General features: G+C 46.4%; 1 protein-coding gene across 4 annotated transcripts in view; it reads left to right on the forward strand.

Moving 5' to 3' along the window:
• The window catches only part of LOC129701277 (acyl-CoA-binding domain-containing protein 6-like), a 462,001-nt gene that overhangs the window by 67,729 nt on the left and 369,863 nt on the right, over nt 1-24,409 (forward strand). For all 4 annotated transcript variants that reach the window (XM_055642438.1, XM_055642437.1, XM_055642435.1 and 1 more), the window contains one exon: nt 7,147-7,327. In XM_055642438.1, coding sequence (XP_055498413.1) covers nt 7,234-7,327 — 94 coding nt within the window. In that variant the 5' untranslated portion in view covers nt 7,147-7,233. The remainder of the gene's footprint in view (nt 1-7,146; nt 7,328-24,409) is intronic.

Consider the following 24,409-nt stretch of genomic DNA (forward strand, 5'->3'; position numbering starts at 1 on the left):
CAGTTAAAAGAAGGCACAAAGTGTTGGAGTAACTCTTTTAATCTTGTTTAAAACAAAACCAGTCTCTAAAGCTCTCAAATCCAAGCCATGAGCTTCCCCGTCAGCATTCATGTTGAGGTGACCATTTGAGAGGGATATTTGGATGTTTAGTTTAGAGATACGGTGCGGAAATAGGCCCTTTGGCCCACTGGGTCCGTGCCAACCAGCAATTCCTGCACATTAGCACTATCCTACACACACGGGGGACAATGTACACATTAAACAGGAGCAAGGAGGTACTACTGCAGTTGTACAGGGCTCTGGTGAAGTGGGGGCGGTGTTGAGCGGCTGCAACTCAGCTGTTTTTACTTTTTTGTGTTGTTTTTTTTTTGTCTTGTTTAGTTATATTTTTGGTTATTAGGTTGTGTTATGTGTGGGGGGGGGCTGAAACAGGGATTTCTGTCTCTCCCTTCGGGGGAATGCGGCTTTTTCTTGTCATATCCCCCTTCTCTGCCTCCGTCTGCGCTGAGGCCTAATGGCGGAGCTGGCGGCCTCCAACCTGCGACCGACCTCGAGGCTCCAGAGGTAGATCCAGCCTGGACTCACCAACGCGAGGCTGGCCGTCTTTGAGCTGTGGCAGCGTCCGGGCAGCGGCACGACCCGGCGCTCCGGTGAGGGCGGCCCGGAGTGGGGCTGGGACGGTGCTGGCTGACACGTTCCGGTGGCAGCGGCACGACGGCGCTCCGGTGAGGGCGGCCCGGCGAGGGGCTGAGACGCTCCAGTGGCAGCGGCACTACTCGAGGCTGGGACAGCGCTCCCGTGAGGGCGGCCCGGCGCGGGGCTGAGACGCTCCAGTGGCAGCGGCACGACGGCGCTCCAGCGGGCGCGGCCCAGCGCGGGGGCTGAGAATCCGTTGGCAGCGGCACTACTCGAGGCTGGGATAGCGCTCCCGTGAGGGCGGCCCGGCGCGGGGCTGGGACGGTGCTCCTGTAGCGGAGGCGGCCTGGCGCGGGGCTGGGACGGCGCTCCCATGAGGGCGGCCCGGCGCGAGGCTGAGACGGTGCTCCGGTAGCTGAGGCGGCGTTCTGGCGGCGGCGACCTGAATCCGGAGCTCGGCCGCGGGCCAGTGGACGACATCGTCGGGAGCTCGCAGGTCACAGGCTGGTGCCTGCGTCTGCTGGACTGGAGGGCGGCAGCTACGACCACCCCGGGCCGCGGAGCTTGAACCGGCCCGTTCGCGGAGCTCGGTGAGCCGCGGGACTGATTTACCATCGCCCGGTGGGGTATCGCCTCAGCGCAGAGGGAGAAGAGGAGGGAAGAGACAGTAACCCTAAGATTTTTGCCTCCATCACAGTGAGGAGGTGCTTGGTGAACTCACTGTGGTGGATGTTAATTTGTGTTTATTGTGTGTTTTGTTGTTTATTATTACATGTATGGCTGCAGGCAATGACATTTCGTTCAGACCGAAAGGTCTGAATGACAAATAAAGGATCTAAGTCTAAGTCTAAGAAGGTTGGATCTGTCTAGATTCAGGAAGAACTTCTCCCGATAAGTATCTAAGTCCAAGTCAATGGGGTACCTGGAGTATTGTGTTAATGGTCTCCTAATTTGAGGGGAAATTCTTCCTATTGAGACCGCAGATAGGTTGGCCAAAAATTCCCGGGACAGGACTGACATATGATGAAAGAATCTGGGATTCTATGCACTGGAATTTAGAAGGATGAGAGGAAATTTAGCATTCATAGCAAAAGGATTTGAGTATAGGAGCAGGGAGGTTCTACTGCAGTTGTACGGGGTCTTGGTGTGACCACACCTGGAGTATTGCGTACAGTTTTGGTCTCCTAATCTGAGGAAAGACATTCTTGGCATAGAGGGAGTACAGAGAAGGTTCACCAGACTGATTCCTGGGATGTCAGGACTTTCATATGAAGAAAGACTGGATAGACTCGGCTTGTACTCGCTAGAATTTAGAAGATTGAGGGGGGATCTTATAGAAACTTACAAAATTCTTAAGGGGTTGGACAGGCTAGATGCAGGAAGATTGTTCCCGATGTTGGGGAAGTCCAGAACCAGGGGTCACAGTTTAAGGATAAGGGGGGAAATCTTTTAGGACCGAGATGAGAAAAAAAAAAATTCACCCAGAGAGTGGTGAATCTCTGGAATTCTCTGCCACAGAAGGTAGTTGAGGCCAGTTCATTGGCTATATTATTTAAGAGGGAGTTAGATGTGGCCCTTTGTGGCTAAAGGGATCAGAGGGTATGGAGAGAAGGCCATGATTATGATCAGCCATGATCATATTGAATAGCGGTGCAGGCTCGAAGGGCCGAATGGCCTACTCCTGCACCTATTTTCTATGTTTCTATGTTTCTATAAATCTATGGAAACCTATACATTTCTTTGAGGATTGGATAGGGTAGTTGCAGGAAAAATGTTCCCGATGTTTAGGGATATGAACCATTTACAGATTAAGAACTGGGGTACATGCCATTTAGGACTGAGATGCTGAAAAACCTTTTCAACCAAAGTGCATAATCTGTGGAATTTAGCACCACAGAAAAAGCAAGAAACATTCAAAAAAAAAAAAAAAGCGTGTTAGATTTTTTTGCACTTTGGGGGGGGGGGGATCCCTATCAAGGGATAAGGGGAAAAATGATACTAATATTCGGATATCAGATGGAAGTGGCGGTGCTGGCTCGAAGGACCGAATGGCCCACTCCTGCACATATTTCCTATGTCGAACAAGCCAATTAACCTACAAACCTGTACGTCTTTGGAGTGATGTTGTTATTGTTCATGAGATGTTGATTTAGTCCTTATTGTTTCATTAATGAGTATAATCTTAATGGGTGAAAACTGGACCGAAAGCCATTTTGTTTTAATCTTTCACAAATCAAATATACACCAATCACAATTGCTGTGGAAGTTCTCATGGAACAATGTAGACTCGTTAGTCAGGCCATTAATTCATCACCAATACAGTAGATAAGATTGGAGACTGAAAGCCGTGTATTTAGTTGTTAATACATGTTGACAGAAAGGCTAAAGAGTTCGGTTAAAGTTTGATTCAATAAGCAAATATTGCAGTTTACCTCGTCTGATTTGCAAACTGTGTGACAACACTGGTGAAGCTGGAATGAAGATATGATGTGAAAATAAATATGTTGGCAATAAGACCAAATAATAGACATTGCTGGAAATATTCCTTATCTCCTTTTGGAAGGAGATGAAGAGGAATTTATTTCGTCAGAGGATGGTGAGTGTGGAATTCATTGCCACAGAAGTCTGTGGAGGCCGTCAATGGATATTTTATGGCAGAGATAGATAGATTCTTGATTAATACGGGTGTCACAGGTTATGGCAGGGGTTGCCAACCATTTACCTGTGGCAACTTTAATAGCACATAACAATGTTATTTCAAGATTCAAGAGAGTTTATTGTCATGTGTCCCTGATAGGACAATGAAATTCTTGCTTTGCTTCAGCACAATAGAACATAGTAGGCATTGACTACAAAACAGATCAGTGTGTGCATATACCATTTGACTTACTTATGAAGAACTAATGATGAACAGATATACCAGAACCAAACACAGTCAGTCAATGAGAAAAAATAAGTACAAATCCAGAATCAACAAATTTACCCCCTGGGTAGGCGAACTTTACCGCTTGGGGGTAAATTTAATCCCAGGTTTGGAACCCTTTGGTTATTGGGAGAAGGCAGGAGAATGTGGTTAGGAGGGGGAGAGAGATCAGCCATTATTGAATGGCGGAGTAGACTTGATGGGCCGAATGGCCTAATTCTGCTCCTTTCACTTCTGACCTTATGATATTTGACTAGTTAGGCATTTCACACCAGAACTGACAAAAAAAACTTCAGCTCGCAATGTTAATTCTGTGTTTTTGTTGTAAATCTTCGTGGACGCTGCCCGACCTGCTGAGAATTTCCAGCATTCTCTTGTAATGTGAGGAGGAAATTGTGACTTTTTTTCCTGCATCAAATTTTAAATCTACATTCCTTTCCCGATCAAAAATGAATGATAAAAGTTGATCAATTACAAATTCATTGTAAAATAAAATGTATTTTAAATAACGCTCTGATTCTAAGGTAGACACAAAATGTTGGCGAAACTCAGCGGGACAGGCAGCATCTCTGGAGAGAAGGTATGGGTGACGTTTCTGGTTGAGCCCCTTCTTCAGGTCGAGACACCCATTCCTTCTCTCCAGAGATGCTGCCTGACCCGCTGAGTTGTCCAGCATCATCAAGGACCCACACTATCCTGGCCACTCACTCATCTCCCCGCTGCCTTCAGGTAGAAGGTACAGGAGCCTGAAATCTGCAACATCCAGGTTCAGGAATAGCTACTTCCCCACAGCCATCAGGCTATTAAACTCAACTCAAAACTCTGATTATTAATAGCCCATTGCACTTTATCTGATTTTATGTGTGTATATGTATATTCAGCCCATGGAGAAACTCAGCACTTTATGGAGCGAAGGAAATGATTAAACCCTTCTTCATGTCGGGGCGGGGGGTATAAGAAAGGAAAAAGGAGGAGGAGCCCGAAGGCTGGGGGATATTCAGGGGGACTGAGGAAGGACTAACAAAATTGGTTTAGAATTCGATGTTCACACTGATCAGACTCTGTATTTATTTAGTGCCTGCTATGGAGGAGACCCAGGTTGTGCTGAAGCTATCTGGGACACAGGTGACACATGACAATAAAGATCTCTCTTAGAGCATCTTGAATCTTGGTAAACCTCTTGAATGGAATGACTCCAACGCATTTTGTTGCATCTCCTTCAAAACCAGTGCCATCTGCATTTCTTTCCTCAACAATCTGATTCTGTTGGTCAAATAAATCTTATTATTCCATATTGGTGCTGATATTGGTTTATTCTGCGCGATGGCATGTGTACACAGATTCAATAAAAGACATTTCAGATGTCCTGTGCCAATCCCGTGGAGCAGATACGCTAGACGGAGGAATTGCATCAGTCCTTACAGGAAGCAAGTTGGGAAGAAGTTCCACCATGGTCCAAGTGGATGTCGGTCAGTGAAAAGAGAGGTCATAACAAGTGTCGTAAATAGAGATTTGAGTACAGAGAAGAGTGGTGATTAACTAGAATGTTGCCCAAAGCAGTCGGATTTGAGCAACTATGGTTACAGAGAAAGGATTGCGCGAAACCTACAAATAGTTAGAGCTTTATTACTTTGGAGCGCAGAAGGTTAGGCGGAGGGGGGTGTCACTTGATAAGAACCGGTCTTGGGGGATGGAGGTGTAAAATGACGTCCATGAGAGGGATAGACAGAGAATTGACGCGGGACGACGGAAGCTTTTTCTTTGAACATTGAGAGGGATTTAGGGAAGATTCAAAAATAAGGTGGGGCACATGATTTGAGACAGTCAGGTTTGTGGAAGGGACAGAAAATCGGGCTGTTAGGGGTAACGATGAGGGGGAACTTCGGTCGGGTCAGAGAGTGGTGAAGTTGGTGATGGTGGAATGGTGCTGGTGCAGTCAGTGGGGTGATGGTGGGGTAAGTAGGGAGGTGTCAGAGTTCGCGTTTTTTTTGTAGAGATCGGCGCGCCAGATCATTTAAAAATAAATTGGATAGTTGGAGAAATTGATGGACGAGAAAGGAATGAGAAATTGATTAGAACTTTTCATTATCTAAACACTATATTCATTGGGTCTGAGCGCATTTATATGCCTGCTATATTCTGTTGACTGAGGGGACATGACACATGACAATGAATCTTGAATCTTGAATTACGCACCTTCGAAACCAGCATCTAGAAGGTTGGTCGATAAATCTTATTTGGGCCATTTGGCGTATTGATGGCATGTGTACCAGCGGTGCGAGCGTACGCAATACCTGGAGTATTGCGTACAGTTTTGTGGTCCCCAAAATCTGAGGAAGGACGCCATAGAGGGATGGCAGAGACGGTTCACCAGGATTCCGGGATGGGGTCTTATGAAGAGGCGGATAGGGTTTATACTCTCTAGAATTTAGAAGATTGAGAGGGGATCTTATAGAAACTTACAAAATTCGGGGGGTTGGACAGGCCCCCCGCGGAAGTCCAGCGTCAAGGGGTCACAGCTTGGGGTTAAAGCTTTAAAAACCGAGATGGGTTTTTTCAGATTGGTGAATCCACTCTCTCTCCACCCTATATTTAAGAGGGAGTTAGATGTGGTGGCTAAGAATGGAGAAAGGCAGGTGGCTGAGTTGTTGATCCAATGATCATATTGAATGGAAACGGCTGATTTTTCTATTTTTCTGATATATATATCAAATATACCCTTGCATCAGTACAATTATATGGTCCAAGTATGAAAAGAGAACCATAACAAGTGTTGCAGCATCTTTGCTTCGCAGTTGGAGAGAGAGTGCAATGAATTATGCTAAAAGTCGGCATGTACTTGTAGGGCCGAGATGGCCTGTTTCCGTGCTGTAATTGTTATATGGTTATCCCGACCCGAAACATCACCTAATCCATGTTCTCCACAGATGCTGCCTGACCCGCTGAGTTACTCCAGCACTCTGTGTCTTTTGCAAACTTGCATATGCACTTCTTTTTCCTGCAATGTATTATTAGAGTGCTGGTGCCTCACTGACAGTGAAGCAACGACATCAATGATATTTGCGTGTTCTTTGGAAATATACACGTGCCGTAAACAATGCCCAAGTCTGCCTGACACTTTCTCTGGGGTGATTGGAGTACAGAAAACCAATCACCAAATCACGGTGGGACAGCAGTAGAGTTGCTGCCTCACAGCGCCAGAGACCCGGGTTCAATCTTGATTACGGGTGCTGTCTGTACAGAATTTGTGCATTCTCCCTGTGACCGCGTGGGTTTTCTCTGGGTGCTCCGGTTTCCCCCTGCAAAGACGTGCTGGCTTGCAGGTTAATTGGCTTCTGTAAAAATTGTCAATTGCCCCTAGTCACGGACTATCAATGTCTTGGCCTTGGTTGTTGGATCAATGGCAGTCAGGGTTTCTCAGTTGGTTTCTCTCTCTTCCAGGAGATCCGTCAAGGGGCTTGAGGTGACAGATTCATTGACAGTTCACGAGGGGGGAGGGAGCGTCTGCGAGATCCACCGTCTTTTCCAGCGAAGGCAGAAAGATTGAACTCTGGTTAACATTGGCTGTGTCATTTGTTTGTCCGCAGTTTGCAACCATCTAACGGGGAAGGGAGGAGATCGGTGCTCAGAGATGACCTGTTGGCCGTGCATATTGACACCATTTGCGTAGAACTATGGGCTGTGCTTCAGCCAAGCATGTGTCTACTGTTCAAAATGAGGAGGAAGCACAGAAGGGAAAGAACTACCAAAATGGCGACGTCATTGGCGGTACGTACAGAGGATGACTATTTCAATGTTCTCTTGATATCACATGTATCTGGGGTTATGGGGAGAAGGCAGGAGAATGGGGCCCGGAGGGAGAGAGAGATCAGCCATGATTGAATGGCAGAGTAGACTTGATGGGCCGAATGGCCTAATCCTGCTCCTATCATTTATGACCTTATGGGACTGCTTGTGCATTTAAATGTGCATAGTTACCAAAAATTGGAGAATTCTATATTGATAGAGTTGGGGTTGTGAGGTACCCAGGTGGAATGTGAGGTGCTATTCCTCCAGTGTGCGTCTAGCATTGGGGGGGGGAGTAGATAAAAGCTCATGAATCCTATCAAACTATTCGGATGTCACAGACCTTTCTCCATTGTTATCTCATCCCACCCCTGCTCCTATCAGTTAAGGGCCTGTCTCACTTTCATGACCTAATTCACGACCTCTGCAGACCCCTTGACTCATACTCGCAGCATGGTCGTCACGAGGTCGTAGGTAGGCCGTAGCAGGCCGTGATGCTAGTCGTAGGTACTCGTGGCATCAAGTAGGTCGGGGCGTTTTGTCTAGCATGATGAAAAATGTCCACGAGTAAAAAAGGTCGTGAATTAGGTTGTGAAAATGGGGCAGACCCTTGGCTGCAACCTTCCGTCCATTGATGAACTGTACACACTGCAAGGGCCAGGAAGCGAGCGGGCAAGATCATCTCTGACCCCTCTCACCCTGGCCACAAACTCTTTGAATCACTTCCCTCTAGAAGGCGACTCCGGACTGTCAAAGCTGCCACAGCCAGACATAAAAACAGTTTTTATCCACGAGTAGTTGCTCTACTCAACAGCCAAAAATCTGTAGCCTCCCTTTGATCTGGCATTTTGTTGGTTCACATGCTTGATCAATGGTGTTTTATCATTAATGTTTTATTATTATTAATGTTTAGTGTTTTCTGAGTCATTCGTAGCTGTCACTGTATGTCATGTTGTTACTTGTGGGCGGAGCACCAAGGCAAATTCCTTGTATGTGAATACTTGGCCAATAAACTTATTTACTTACTTATGAACTTATCAAGGTACACTCAGATACGTTGCATACATATCAGCAAGACGATCACCATTCATAATCAGCATACCCTGGTCAGTACAGCATGTACACAACAGTCCACTGAGTCCATATGCAGGAGTCACCATGTTGGGTCCATGTTACAGTCCCAGCTACAGCTGGTCACAAAGGCCCATCGCATCCGCCGCCTCCATTCCCGTTGACCCGTGAACCGTTGTCCCTCTCCTCGCCCACCCTTCAGCTCCTGATCCCTGGGGGGAGGGGACCTCCTGCAGCCGAACTTGAGTGTGTGGAAGATGCAACCTAGAAACATAGAAAATCTGTGCAGGAGTAGGCCATTCGGCCCTTCGAGTCTGCACCGCCATTCAGTATGATCACGGCTGATCATCCAAAATCAATACCCCGTTCCCACTTTCTCCCCTCATCCCTTGATTCCATTAGCCCTAACAGCTCTCTCTAATTCTTTCTTGAAAACATCCAGGGAATTGGCCTCCACTGCCTTCTGTAGCAGAGAATTCCACAGATTCACAACTCTCTGGGTGAAAAGATTTTCCTCATCTCAGTCCTAAATGGCCGACCCCTTATTCTTAAACTGTTACCCCTGGCTCTGGACTCCCCCCATTCTGTACATCGATCACCGCCATCTGCCTCCGCTATCCTCCCCAGAGGGTCATCTATCAGCGCAGTGGCGCAGTGGTAGAGTTGCTGCCTTACAGCGTCAGAGACACGGGTTCGATCCGTGCTGTCTGTACGGAGTTTGTACGTTCTCCCCATGACCTGCGTGCGTTTTCTCCAAGGTCTTCCATTTCCTCCCACACTCCAAAGAAGTACAGGCGTGTAGGTTCATTGGCTTGGAATCAATGTAAAACTGTCCCCAGTGCGTGTCTGATGGTGTTTATGTGCCGGGATCGCTGGTTGGTGCGGACTTGGTGGGCTGAAGGGCCTGTTTCCACGCTGCATGGTCGTCCAAATGGGGGGGTGCGTTGGGTGTGACCGCACCCCCCTTTTTTCCCCCGAGAGTAAGAAAAAAAAATATATATATATATATATCAGAAAAATAAAATCAGCGTTTCCACTTTGGAAACAGCCAGTTCTCCGTTCTCCCGTCACCGGGAGGGAGTGGCTGAATCTGAACCCAGCGGCTGTAACCCCAATGCCAGACGCCGCTGCGGCGGGGCCCGTTCCCCTCGCCTCCCCCCACCGCCGGGGCCAAAGCCATCTCCCGCCCACACCACCCCCGCTGACCCCCGCTGGGCCCACGCCAAATGTCCATTGACTTGACCTCCACAGCTGTCTGTGGCAATGAATTCCACAGTTCACCACCCTCTGACTTAAGAAATTCCTGCTCATCTCCTTCCAAAAGGAATGTCGTTTAATTCTGAGGCTGTGGCCACTGGTCCTAGACTCTCCCACTAGTGGAAACATCCTATCCAAATCCACTCCATCCAGGTTTTTACCAGGCTGGGACAGACGGCAACAGCTTCACACTGTGTCCCAAAGCTTGTGTCCTGTCCTGCATCACCCAAGGCAGCAGAGATGTTATAGGAGAGGGCAAGCACCGTAACAAAGTAGCTCACGATGGTTTGGGTAACATTCAGGAATGTCTATGCATGTCACATCATGAATATTACTGAAGAACAGTCTTGACCCGAAATATAATCTGTACCTTTTCTCCAGAGATGCTGCCTGACCCGCTGAGTTACTCCAGCACTCTGTGAAATGTCACCTATCCATGTTCTCCACAGATGCTGTCTGGACCCACTGAGTTACTCCAGCACTTTGTGTCTTTATTCCCTTCACCCGTCTGCCCAAGCCCACTCTCCCCCCTCCTTTCCTATGTTCCTTTCCACCCATAAACCTCTCTCTGCCTTTACATTTCACTCCTCTTTCAAATCTGCTCTAGTTATCTACATGCATTTTTCTTCTTCACGTTTTAGTCATAGAATGATGCAGTGTGGAAACAGGCCCTTCAGCCCAACTTGCCCACACCGACCGACATGTCCCATCTAAACTAGTCCCACTCACACGCGTTTGGCCCATATCCATCTAAATCTGTCCTATCCATGTACATGTCTTAAACATTAGGATAGTCCCAGCCTTAACTACCTTCTCTGGCAGCTCGTTACATACATCCAGCACCCTTTGTGTGAAAAAGCTGCCTCTCAGATTCCTGTTAATTTCTGAAATATTGGTGCAAAAATGCTCCAAAATAAGTCTCAGAATGGATCAGAGAGCATCTAAAACCCCTGAGCTTGAGCGGGCCCCCTGGACCCTGGCATCGAAGGACTTCACGCTTTGCGCTCGTGATGTGCGCAGAGCGCACGTTATTTCACATTACGTTTTTTGTAATCCTGTCATGCCACCCCCCTTTATGGAAAGCTTCGTACGGGCCTGCGCTGTATCTCTAAACTAAACTAAATCTCTGCAATGACTGTGTGTTAACTATTGACAGCTTAGAACAGCCAATGTTTGAAGAACTGTTTTCATTCAGCAAATGAAACTGTGGCCAATTTAATGCATAATTGAGGTGCTGCATGTTGTTTTATTGTACTGATTATTTAATAGCTCTGTTCACTATTTGAAATGTTTCACCTGCCTTAATTGTAACTATAAAGCATGTTAGACTTTGCTTCCAAGGTTTTGAAAATCTTTTTTGTGATCTATTTTAGCCCGATGTGCAGAATATAAAAAGCATGTTTCTCTGTTGCCTTTCTAGTTTCATACAACAAAAAAGCAAATTGTTATTGTTACAGAGAGAGTTGCAGCATAAATGTCCTGTCCCAACTCTTTGGGCGACTACTCACGACCAAACAGGCGTCACCCCGCCCGCGACATGTCGCCTGTATGGCCGTGAGTAGTCGCCCAAACAGTCGTACCTTTTTCTGGTCGCCACTGGATTTTCAACATGTTGTCAATTTTTCGGCGACCTGCTGCGACTATGGCGGGTGCCAGCAAGTCGCCGAAAATATCGCATAAGTGGGACAGGCCCTTAATACTTGAGATGAATTGAGATTTACTACTTGATATTTACTAGAATGTTGCCTGGGTTTCAGCAACTAAGTTACAGAGAAAGGTTGAACAAGTTAGGGCTTTATTCTTTGGAGCGCAGAAGGTTAAGGGGGGACTTGATAGAGGTCTTTAAAATGATGAGAGGGATAGACAGAGTTGACGTGGATAAGCTTTTCCCCACTGAGAGGAGGGAAGATGCAAACAAGGGGACATGACTTGAGAATTAAGGGACAGAAGTTTAGGGGTAACTTCTTTACTCAGAGAGTGGTAGCTGTGTGGAATGAGCTTCCAGTAAAGGTGGTGGAGGCAGGTTCGTTTTATCATTTAAAAATAAATTGGATAGTTATATGGACGGGAAAGGAATGGAGGGTTATGGTCTGAACGCAGGTATATGGGACTAGGGGAAAATACGTGTTCGGCAAGGACTAGAAGGGTCGAGATGGCCTGTTTCCATGCTGTAATTGTTATATGGTTATATGAAGGTTGTCTCGTTCTGCTCTCCTTAAGTCTTTTTCCAAAAAGATCTTTTGGTTAATATGTAAATATTTTAGCCTTCCCTGTTGCTGGCAGTTTTACAGCACCCATTTGTTGGGTGTCTGCCTCTGATTTTATTGCTGAAAGCATACAATAGACAATAGGCGCAGGAGTAGGCCATTCGGCCCTTCGAGCCAGCACCTCCATTCAATGTGATCATGGCTGATGTGATAGAATGTCCTGTAAAATGTTATCGGGTTAAGACAGTGCAAGTAACTTTGCAGATTACGCACTGCTGTTGCAGACTTCAATGGTGTGTGTATTGTTACAAATGGAGAGGTTTTTTCCCCCCAAAACCTCACATTCCAATAGAATTGTCATACGGCACGGAAACAGGCCCACATCAACTAACATGTCCCATCTACACCAGTCCCACCTGCCCGCATTTGGTCCATACCCCTCTAAACCATTCCTATCCATGTCCCTGTCCAAATGTCTTTTAAATGTTGTTCTGGCACCTGTCTCAGCTACCTCCTCCGGCAACTTGTTCCATACACCCACCATCGTCTAGGAGAAAAAGTTGTGTCTCGGGTTCCTGTTAAATCTTGAAGACAGGCACAGAGTGCTGGAGTAACTCAGCGGGTCAGGCAGCATCTCTGGAGAACATGGATAGGTGACGTTTCTCAGAGTGCTGGAGTAACTCAGCGGGTCAGGCAGCATCTGTGGAGAACATGGATAGGTGACGTTTCACAGAGTGCTGGAGTAACTCAGCGGGTCAGGCAGCATCTCTGGAGAAAAGGGATGGGTGGTGTTTCAGGCTAGAACCTTTCTTCAGATTGGAGAAGTCTGAAGAAGGGTCCCGACCTGAAATGTTACCCATCCTTTTTGTCCAGAGATGCTGCCTGACCCGCTGAGTTACTCCAGCACTTTGTGTCTGTCTTCATTATATACCAGCATCTGCAGTTATTTTCTACCCTCCTATGAAATCTTTCCCCTCTTATTTTAAACCTTATGTCCCCTTGTTCTTCATTCCTCTATTCTAGCTAAAGGACTCGTTCATTTGCCTATCTATTCCCTTCATGATTGTATACACCTCTGTAAGATCAGCCCTCATTCTCCTGTGCTCAAAGGAATTCGAGCCTGCCCAACCTCTCCCTACAGACCAGGCCCTCGAGCCCTGGCAACATCCACGTACATTTTCTGTGTGCTTGCAAAATGTTTGCACCTTCATTGAAAATCAGTCGTTACCTGTGAAGGCATGTGGGTTTTTACATGGAATTTAGCAATAATGTGTGGATGATTTTGGGGGGGGGGGGGGATTTGTCGTTTGCAATCGGATTCTTTTCTCAGAGAGTGGTAGCGGTGTGGAATGAGCTTCCAGTGGAAGTGGTGGAGGCAGGCTCATTGGTATCATTTAAAAATAAATTGGATAGGCATATGGATGAGAAGTGAATGGAGGGTTATGGTATGAGTGCAGGCAGGTGGGACTAAGGGGAAAAAAAGTTGTTCGGCACGGACTTGTAGGGCCGAGATGGCCTGTTTCCGTGCTGTAATTGTTATATGGTTATATGGTTATATGAGTCATGGAGTGATACGGTATGGAAACAGGCCCTTCGGCCCAACTTACCCACACCAGCAAACATGTGATTTATTTGATTTTGATTTATTTTATTTATTGTCATTCGATAAAAACATGCTTCCACGTGAATCATGAACGAGATTTGTACTCGGGTCCGAGCAGCGTGATAGTGTAGTGAGACATCATATAAAGTGCAGTAAAGACATCAATAAATTCTAACATATATAAACCTTCCACAATAAAATCTAAATAACAGTGAGCCTATGAATAAATAGTAAAAAGTAAAAAAAATTAAAAAGCAGTATGGCATAATAATGTCCCAGCTACACTAGGCCCACTTGCCCGCATTTAGTCCATATCCCTCCAAACCTGTCCTATACATGTACCTGTTTCTTAAACATTGTGATAGTCCCAGCCTCAACTACTACCTCTGGCAAGCCTGTTCCATACACCCACCATTGTGTGAAAAGGTTACCCCTCAGATTCCTATTAAACCTTTCCCCCTTCATCTTAAACCTATGTCTGGTCCTCGATTCCCCTACTCTGGGCAAGAGACTCTGTGCATCTACCCGATCTATTCCTCTCATGATTTTATGTAAAACTTGATTGCAAAGTAAGGAAATGTTTTGTATTGCAGTTGATATTGGATGTGAACTGGATAGCACAAAATTGCATTGAAATTAGACAACTGTCCAGTTAACTAAACAATTATCATCATTGACAGAAACCTTTTTTTATAGTTTTGTATTGAGGTGCAGTGAAAAGCCTTTGTTACGTGCTAACCAGTCAGCTGAAAGACTACATGATTACAATCGAGCTGTCCACTGTGTACAGATACATGATAAAGGGAATAACGTTTAGTGCAAGATAAAATCCAATTAAAGATAGTCCAAGGGTCTCCAGTGACGTAGATGGGTCAGGATCGACCTCTAGCTGTTGAAAGGACAGTTCAGTTGCCTGATAACAGCTGGGTAGAAACTGTCCCTGAATCTGGAGGTATGCGTTTTCACACTTCTGTACCTCTTGCCTGATGGGAGAGGGGAGAAGAGAGACTGGTCCTTGATTATGCTGCTGGCCTTGCCGAGGCAGCGTGAATTATAGATGGAGTCAATGGAAGGGAGGTTGGTTTGTGCGATGCTCTGGGCTGTGTCCATAATTATCTGCAATTTTTATTGTGATCTTGGATGGAGCTGTTCCCAAACCAATCCTGATAAAATGCTTTGCACGCCGCATTTCCTTGCATGCAGTTTTCATCTTTGTGTAGTCTATTGTGTACTTTGTGTCTTGAGACATTATAGAAACATAGAAACATATGTGCAGGAGTAGGCCATTCGGCCCTTCGAGACTGCACCGCCATTCAATATGATCATGGCTGATCATCAAACTCAGTATCCTGTACCTGCCTTCTCTCCATACCCCCTGATCCCTTTAGCCACAAGGGCCACATCTAACTCCCTCTTAAATATAGCCAACGAAATGGCCTCAACTACCTTCTGTGGCAGAGAATTCCAGAGATTCACCACTCTCTGTGTGAAAAATGTTTTCCTCATCTCGGTCCTAAAAGATTTCCCCCTTATCCTTAAACTGTGACCCCTTGTTCAGCACTTCCCCAACATCGGAAACAATCTTACTGCATCTAGCCTGTCCAACCCCTTAAGAACCCCTTATAAACTAAGAATTTAAACTCGTTATATTACAATCTGTGGGGAAGAGGAACAGTTAGTGTTTTGCCTCCAAGAGTTCGGGACAGTTCTTTGTGCAAAATCGAGAAGGTTTGAAGAAGGGTCTCGACCAGGAACGTCACCCATTCCTTCTCTCTGGAGATGCTGCCTGTCTGCTGAGTTACTCCAGCATTTTGTGTCTATCTTCGAAAAAGTCTTGTGAATTTCAAAGGCAAACCGATCTGAAGGGTGAAAGCTTCTATTCATAGTTAGGAGAGTTTAGCTTAGAGTTAGAGCGCGGAAACAGGCCCTTCGGCCCACCGGGTCTGCGCGGACCAGCGATCCCCACACTATCCTACACCCACAAGGGACAATTTTTACATTTACCAAGCCAATTAACCTACATACCTGTACGTCTTTGGAGTGTGGGAGGAAAGCGAAGATCTCTGAGAAAACCCACGCAGGTCACGGGGAGAATGTACAAACTCCTTACAGACAGCACCCGTGGTCGGGATCGAACCCTGGTCTCTGGGGCTGGATTCGCTGTAAGGCAGCAACTCTACCGCTGGGCCACCATGACGGAGTTGGGTGGATGAGCAACGGAGGGAGTAGGTTTGTGTGTTCTCCATTTTGGGAATCTAATTCCCCTTCCAGGAAGCATGTCTGGAAGCATTGCTATATAATTGCTGCCTGATTGGGTTTATCTCCTATCGCCGTGAACAAGCAGCCTGCCAGCAAATGCTTTCTGAGGCCAACACAGTAATGAGCTTCCGTGTCTTACATCAGTCAGACACAACGTCAAGAGCAGAACAGGGAAGAAGAGGAACACTGTCTTTCCTCAAGGGGCAATATTGAACAAAAATTAACCAGCATAAACAATTGCAGAGTGTCATTTCCACATGTCCATAAGTCATTGGAGCAGAATTAGGCCATTCGGTCCATCAAGTCTACTCTGCCATCCAATCATGTCTGATCTATCTCTCCCTCCTAACCCCATTCTCCTGCCTACTCCCCATAATCTCTGACATCTGTACTAATCAAGAATGTGTCTATCTCTGCCTAGAAAATATCCATTGACTTGGCCTCCACAGCCTCCTGTGGGAAAGAATTCCACAGATTCACCACCCTCTGTCAATGTTTATAGCCCACAAGAGCCTCTTCTAATCCTGCTTTAGCTGCATCTCTCTCTCAATGTACACATCTGCTTGCATCTCTTGCATAGTTTCCCCTCAAGAAAGGGGTGCTGCGGTGGGAGAGCTAGAGCACCAGAGACCCTAGTTCCATCCTGACCTCAGCTGCTATCGTTGTGGAGTTTGCAAGTTCTCCCTGTGACCGCATGGGATTGCTCCGCTTTCCTCCCACATCCCAAAGACGTGCAGGTTTGTAGGTTAGGCAGCATCTCTGGAGAGAAGGAATGGGTGACGTTTCGAGTCGAGACCCTTCCCCAGACTGATCTTTCTGAAGAGGGATCTCGACCCGAAATGTCACCCATTCCTTCTCTCCAGAGATGCTGCCTGACCTGCTGAGTTACTCCAGCATTTTCTGTCTACCTTCGATTTAAACCAGCATCTGCAGTTCTGTCCTCCGGGTTTGTGAGTTAATGGGCCTCTGTAAAATTGCCCCTAGTGTGTAGGGAGTGGATGAGACAGTGGGATTACATGGAACTAGTGTGAATGGGTGAATGATGGTCAGTGTGTGTTTCCTCATTGTATCTCTCAAGTGTGAACCTCTGAAGTAATGAGTCTATCAATAAGATGGTCGTGACACAGAGTGCTGGAGTAACTCAGTGGATCAAGCAGCATCTCTGGAGAACATGGATTTTCTCTAATCCATTTTCTCTAAAGAAGCTGTCTGATCCGCTGAGTTACTTCAGCATTTTGTGTCTTATCTTTAGTATAAACCAGCATCTGCAGTTTATTATTATTGTGATTATCATTATTTTTTATAATTTAAAAATATATATTATTTTCTAAAAATGTGTTTTTAATTATTTTTCAAATTATTATTATTAATATAATTTGTTCTTTGTTATTATTAAAAAAATTTTTATTTTATTATTATTGTTTATTTTTATTTATTTTTATTATTTTTATTATTATTATTATTATTATTATTATTATTATTATTATTATTATTTATTCTTATTATTTATTCTTATTATTATAAGGTATACATGTCCCTTGTTTCAACTTGTTTTCTTTGGGTTGCTGAGAAATGGATTGCAAATTGGAAACATTCATCATACTTTGTTCATTTAAAATCAACCCTGCTACGTTCTGCCTCTTTAAATGCGTGTGTGATACCAGACTACAACGGTGCATTTAGTCTCCTGTGGCCACACGTGCTCCTGAGGGTCAGCTACACAGTAGAGGACATTGGTTTTATGACACCATTTACCAGGATTACTCCTGATTAGCTGCCAAAACACGAACACGCTTTTGCAAACCATCCATCAAATGGGATTGCCAAAGAATATGCAGCCAGCGGAGCAATTTCTTGATTGTCAGCACAGGCAGCATTGCTCGAACAGCAACTAGGTTGTAAGACTTGCTAAAATAACTGATGTAATGGATTGTTAGTGCTCTGTGCAACTGCTGGGATTCAGCCTCGCAACGCCAGAGATCCTGACCTTGGGTACCATCTATGTGTGCAGTTTGCATGTTCTCCTTGTGACCATGTGGGTTTCCTCCAGGTGCTCTGGTTACCTTCGCTTAACAAAGATGTACAGATTTGTAGGTTAACTGGCCTCTGCAAAACTGTCCCTGATGAGTGGCGAGTGGATGGGAAGTGGGATAATGTGGAACTAGCGTGAACGGGTGATCGATGGTCGGCCTGGACTCGTTGGACTGAAGAACTGTTTCCTTGCTGTATCACTAAACTAAACCAACTTTGCATATTGATTGGACCCCATTATACACTAAGATCCCTTCTGCATCTTTGTTGCATGAAGTTCATGCTAAAACTGACGTTCTTGTGATGATTATTGTTGAAGACTCTCTAATGCACTGGTCAGGCTGCTTTTGGAATATTGTGAGCAATTTTAGGGGTCCAAAGGAGGTTTACAAGAATGATCCCAGGAATGAGTGGGTTAACCTATGATGAGCGTTTGTCGGCACTGGGCCTGTACTCGCTGGAGTTTAGAAAAATGAGGGGGCACATCATTGATACGTGCAGAATAGTGAAAGGCTTGTGTGGAGTGGATTTGGGGAGGATGTTTCCACTAGTGGGAGAGTCTAGGATAAGAGGTCACAGCCTCAGAATAAAAGGACAGAGATAGATAGATTCATGATTAGTACGGGCGTTAGGGGCTATGGGGAGAAGGCAGGGGAATAGGGTTAGGAGGGAGAGATAGGTCAGCCATGATAGAATGCGGAGTAGACTTGCTGGGCCGAATGGCCTAATTCTGCTCCGATCTCGTATGACCTTGCGAATCTTCCCATTCGGTCTAATGTAATTGAAACAGGGACTTCAGCAATTAGCTGTGCGTAGTCAAGTGTTATTACCAAGTGATCAACTGTCTAAGTGTTTATCTAACTTTACACGTATCATTATATCCCTGCCTTTGCATAAATATTTATAGTGGTAATATTAACATATCAAATTATAAGAATGTTATGCACAATGATGGAGAAGAATGCCATTGAGCTCGTTAGCAAACGACAATATATTTTTGAGAAGATAGACAAAAAAGCTGGAGTAACTCAACGGGACAGGCAACATCTCTGGAGGAAAGGAATGTGTGGCGTTTTGGATCAAGACCCTTCTTCAGACAAAATAAACATGAGGATTTGTTATCTGAGAAAGTTTTGCTTATTCATGGTGAAAATATTTGCTCAATGAGATGTTCCCAAAACTGAAAAGCTTTCTGAAGGAAGTTCCAACTTCTGAGTCTCAAAGTTGAGTTTAGTTTTGAGATCCAACACGGAAACAGGCCCTTCATGCTGACCAGCGATCACCCCGTACACTAGCACTCTGCTACTCACTCGAGACAATTTACTATTTATACTGAGGCCGATAAACCTGCAAACTTGTACACCGTTGGAGTGCTGGAGGAAACCAGAGTACCTGGAGAAAACCCACGTGGGTCACGGGGAGAACGTACAGATTCCATACAGACAGCACCCATAGTCAAGATCAAACCCGGGTCTCTGGCGCTGTAAGGCAGCACCCGTGCCACCCCAAAATAGCGTCAAGCGAGAACAGAGGATAAGATGTTTGCGGCTATCAGCCAGTCATGTTCGCTGTCAGCCGACTGATTGCAATCGCTGTTTGATAGAAATACAATGCTAATTAATGAGAGGTTATTTTAGTTCCCACAGGCTCCAAACAATAAGCAATCTGCTTCAGTGATCAGTAAGCACCTTGTACTCGAAATTTGTAGGAAGGAACTGTAGATGTAGGTTTACACCGAAGATAGACACAAAATGCTGGAGTAACTCAGCGGGTCGGGCAGCATCTCTGGAGAGAGGATATTTGGTGATGATTACGGGTCAAGACTGTTTAGTTTAGTTTGAGATACAGCACAGAAACAGGCCCTTTGGCCCATGGGGTCCACGCCGACCTGCGATCCCCGCACATTAACACTATCCTACATCCACTAGGGACAATTTTACATTTATACCTAGCCAATGATCCTACAAACCTCTATGTCTTTGTAGTGTTGGAAGAAACTGAAGATCTCGGAGAAAACCCACGCAGGTCACGGGGAGAATGTACAAACTCCGTACAGACAGCACCCGTAGTTGGGATCGAACCCGGGTGTCCGGCGCTCCATTCGCTGTAAGGCAGCAACTCTACTGCTGCGCCACCGTGACTCCAATTCCCCTTGGAATTGTCTGATGAAGGGTCTCACATTAGTGAAGCAATAATGTTCACAGTCACCACACTCAACACATTGCCCCATGCTTTCCCTCCTGCAAGATAATGTCCCACTTATATATATGTACTAGACTAAGTGGGACCCGTTGGGTCCTAGAATCACACGGGAGGGCTGATCACCAACGCAATATTCCACCTCTCCACCAATTCCAATATTGCTCGCCAGTGGGGGGGGGGGCTTTCTGTTGTGCTAGTAGAGGTGTTGCGGGCCGAGGGTACTGGTTTCCAGAGGGCGAGTATAGACATTGTGGGCCAAATGGATTCTTGGGTTGGCAGCCAACTGTTGCAACGATTTTAAAAGCCAAGCCAAGGCAAACAATTTGGCTGCAGCCACCCGACAACCAAAATTCATTTTGTGAACACAAACTTTTTAAAAGGCGAGGCAAACAATTGGGCAGCAGCCGCTTTACAGCCGCATCGAGGGGACTCACGGTGGAGTAGACGTGCATTCAGTGTTATTCGCAGCTCAGAGAGCCATGACCCTCCTGCTTCCTGGGTCTGGCAGAGACTGAGTGAGGGACTACACTTCCGGGTTTTATAGTCCCTCCCCCCCTGCCGCCAGCGGGGGCGGCAGAGAGAATGGGGAATTTTAAAAAACCATTAATATCTCTCTGATTTTTCATCGATGGGAAAAATCCTCCGCTCCCGGAAGGCGGAGGGGGGCTCTGAGTGAGTTGGCCAAAGATGACGGCCGTAGGTGGTGGCGTTATCTCAGAAATCGCAGCACAGTGGGCCAAAAGCAGTCAAGATCAGACTTTTAGTAATATAATAAGATGTGCATGTAGATATGATGTGAGTCTGAGGCCAAACACAAATTGGCACCTCATATTCCGCTCGGGCAGTTAAAACCCAGTGCTATGAGTATTGATATTTCTAACTTCAAGTAACCCTTGCATCCCCCCTCTCCGTTTCCCCCCCCCCCCCTCCATCCCCTCCCCCCCCCCCCCCCCCCCCCCAACCCGTCGTACCGGCTTCAAAGCTGACGTGTTGAGTCTCATTGTCTGTAACTCGTTTTCACCTAGCACACAGCTAACAATGGCCTGTTTCCTGCATCGTCCTTATTTTTCTGCATACCTTTCACTCATTTGGTCTTCATTTCTCTACATCACCGTCTATATCTCTCGTTTTCCTTTTCCCTCTCAGTCTGACGAAGGGTCTCGACCCGAAACGTCACCTATTCCTTCTCTGCAGAGATGCTGCCTGTCCCGCCGAGTTACCCCAGCATTTTGTGTCTATCTTCAATATCCCTTTTATCCCACTGTATAACCCCATCCTCCTCTTATCCCCTTCCAACTATATGCCTCCCTCTGGCTTTACATTCAATTCCTTCTCTCCTTCTCTGACACCCTAACGTCTCCTTCTTCATCTCCAGCCTTTGTTACTTACTACATCCATCTTCCAATCAACCCCCCCTCACCTTTATCCACCTAGCAGGTGTGGGAAGGAACTGCAGATGCTGGTTCAATACAAAGATGGACACTGTATAAATACTGAAGTCTGAAGAAGGGTCCCGACCAGAAATGTCACCTATCCATAAATAGACACACATTGCTGGAGTAACTCAGCGGGACAGGCAGCATCTCTGGATTAAAGGAATGGGTGACGTTTTGGGTCGAGATCCTTCCTCAGACTGGTCACCTATCCATGTTCTCCAGAGATGGTGCCTGACCCGCTGAGTTACTCCAGCACTCTGTGTCCACCTTTCTCTTGCCAGGCTTTGTCCCATCTCCATCTTTTCCAGCCGACTCTACCCCCCCCCCCCCCCCCCCCCCCCCCCCCCCCCCCCCCCCCCCCCCCCCTCCTCCCACTACAATTAGTCTGGAGTGTAGGAAGGAACTGCAGATGCTGGTTTAAACCGAAGATAGACACAAAATGCTGCAGTAACTCCGTGGGTCAGGCAGCATCTCTGGAGAGAGGGAATGGGTGATGTTTCCGGTCAAGCCCCTTCTTCAGATGCTGCCTGACTCACTGAGTTCCAATCCGAAGCGTCATCTGTCCATTTCCTCCACTGATGCTGCCTAACCTCCCGAGTTCCTCCAGTACTTTGTGTGTTTTCCTCAAGATTCCAGCATCTGCAGTTCCCTGTCTCTCTATTTGGACCGATGTCCTTGTCCATTAAGACACTTGTAAGAGACCCATTTCAAATACTTTGACATATGGAGATCTAAAAATTAAATGGTAAAATAATACTGAATAGTTAATATCACTAAATACCAACTCGTTATCACTAATTTGTGAATGAAGCCATTCAGAAGCTGAAGGTGTTTGATACACAAGTTTTTATTTATCAGGGGCAACAGGCATTCTCTTGGTAGAATTATCAAGCTTCAACACCTGTCCCTATACCTCCTCCCTCGACTCCGACCAAGGAACCTGACAGTCCTTTCAGGTGAGGCAGAGGTTCACTTGCACCTCCTCCAACCTCATCTACTGTACTTGTTGTTCCAGGTGTGGACTCCAATATATAGGTGAGACCAAGCGCAGGCTTGACGATCGTTTCGATGAACACCTCCGCTCGGTCCGTCTAAACCGACCTGATCTCCCGGTTGCTCAACACTTTAACCCCCCCTCCCATTCCCACACTGAACTTCCTGTCCTGGGCCTCCTCCATTGTCGGAGTGAGACCCAACGCTAATTGGAGGAACAGCAACTCATATTTCGCTTGAGCAGCTTACATCCCAGCGGTATGAACATTGACTTCTCTAACTTCAAGTAACCCTTGCTTTCGCTCTCTCTCCATCCCTCCCCCACCCTAGTTCTCCGACTAGTTTCACTGTCCTCCTGATTAAATATTACTGATTGTATGCCTCGTTGTCACCTTCCCCTCAGCTAACAATGAACCGTTCTACATTTCCTTATCACCATCTGCTTTGATCTGTTGTTTTCACACCTTACCCTTCCATACCTCTAAACTTCCTCTCCTCTGAGCCTCCGTCTGAAGAAGGGTCTTAACACAAAAACGTCACCCATTCCTTCCATCCAGAGAAGCTGCCTGTCCTGCTGAGTTACTCCAGCATTTTGTGTCCATCTTCGAGGTACATCATGTTTGATGCTCCTCAGAACAAAGATAGCAGCGGGTGTTCCAATACAATTTTAATAGCTACAGTGGCGCAGCTGGTAATGGTGCTGCCCCACATTGCCAGAGACCTGGGTTCAATCCTTACCTCGGATGCTGTCTGTGTGGAGTTTGCACCATTTCCCTGTTTCCATGGGTTTCCTCCCACATCCCAAAGACTGATTTGTAGGTAAAATTGGCCTCTGTAAATTCCCCCTTGAATGTAGGGAGTGGATGGGAAAATTGGAGAACATTGAACTAAGTGGGAACAAGTGATTGATGGCCAGTGGATTCTAGAGACGTACAAAATCATTTGGCATTATTTGTTCAACTCTTTAACTCCCTCTGAACATTGACTTCTCTAACTTCGTAACCCTTGCTTTCCCTCTCTCTCCATTCCTCCCCTTCCCAGTTCTCCGACCAGTCTCACCGTCTCCGACTACATTTTATCTCTGTTTGCTTTGTTGTTACCTTCTCCCAGCTAACAATGATCTATTCTACATGTCCCTTGATCTCCATTCCCTTTGTCTCGTTTTCACACCTTATACTTCCTTATCTATGTATCTCCCTCTCCCCTGACATCAGTCTGAAGAAGGGTCTCGACCCGAAAGCATCACCACTCCTCTCCAGAGATGCTGCCTGTCCCGCTGAGTTACTCCAGCATTTTGTGTGTCGATTTAAACCAGCATCTGCAGTTCCTTCCTACATGTAGTATTTAGTGTTGGTGTTGTATTACCATGCTGCGTACCTGCAGTCTGGCATCAGTTCACTGTGTCAGAAGCACATTTCTATCAGCCCACTACCCACCCAGTTAGTGTTTAGTTTGTGACTAAACTTGAGATTAAATTCCTCCAAGTGGGGGTCAAAAATAACGTGTCAGACTTTAAATCCAATTGATTGGTGGAATCCAGCATCTTTGGCTGACATGAATTGGAAAGTAACTTTGAGGGGAGAGGCCGGGATGGAAATTGAGCTGCGGAATAGAACGAGGCAGAGGAATGGAGATGAGGCATCATGAGTACGTTTGCAGGTGACACATAGGTGGGTGGCATCGTAGATGGCCAAGATGGTCATCACAACTTGCAGCGGGATCTTGGTGAGAGCAGTTTGGGAGTGCAGGGTGTGTACAGGGCCGGCCTTAAGCCGATTGGACCGATTGCTCCCAATTGGGCCCCGTGAGTGAGTAATCTACTCTCGGCTCAGGGAGATCTACCCCGGGTAGAGGGGGGAGAGAGGGGTGGAGAGAGAGTAGAGGGGTGGAGGGGGAAGAAAGGGGTAGACGGGGAGGGGGGTGTGAGGGGGAATGGAGAAGGGGTTGAGGGGGAAGTGGGTCGTTCCCTCGTGGTTCCGGGGCAGTGCTCCCGCCCCTCCAGTCG

Source organism: Leucoraja erinacea, chromosome 10 (assembly GCF_028641065.1).
Source record: "Leucoraja erinacea ecotype New England chromosome 10, Leri_hhj_1, whole genome shotgun sequence".
NCBI classification, from domain to species: Eukaryota; Metazoa; Chordata; class Chondrichthyes; order Rajiformes; family Rajidae; genus Leucoraja; species Leucoraja erinaceus.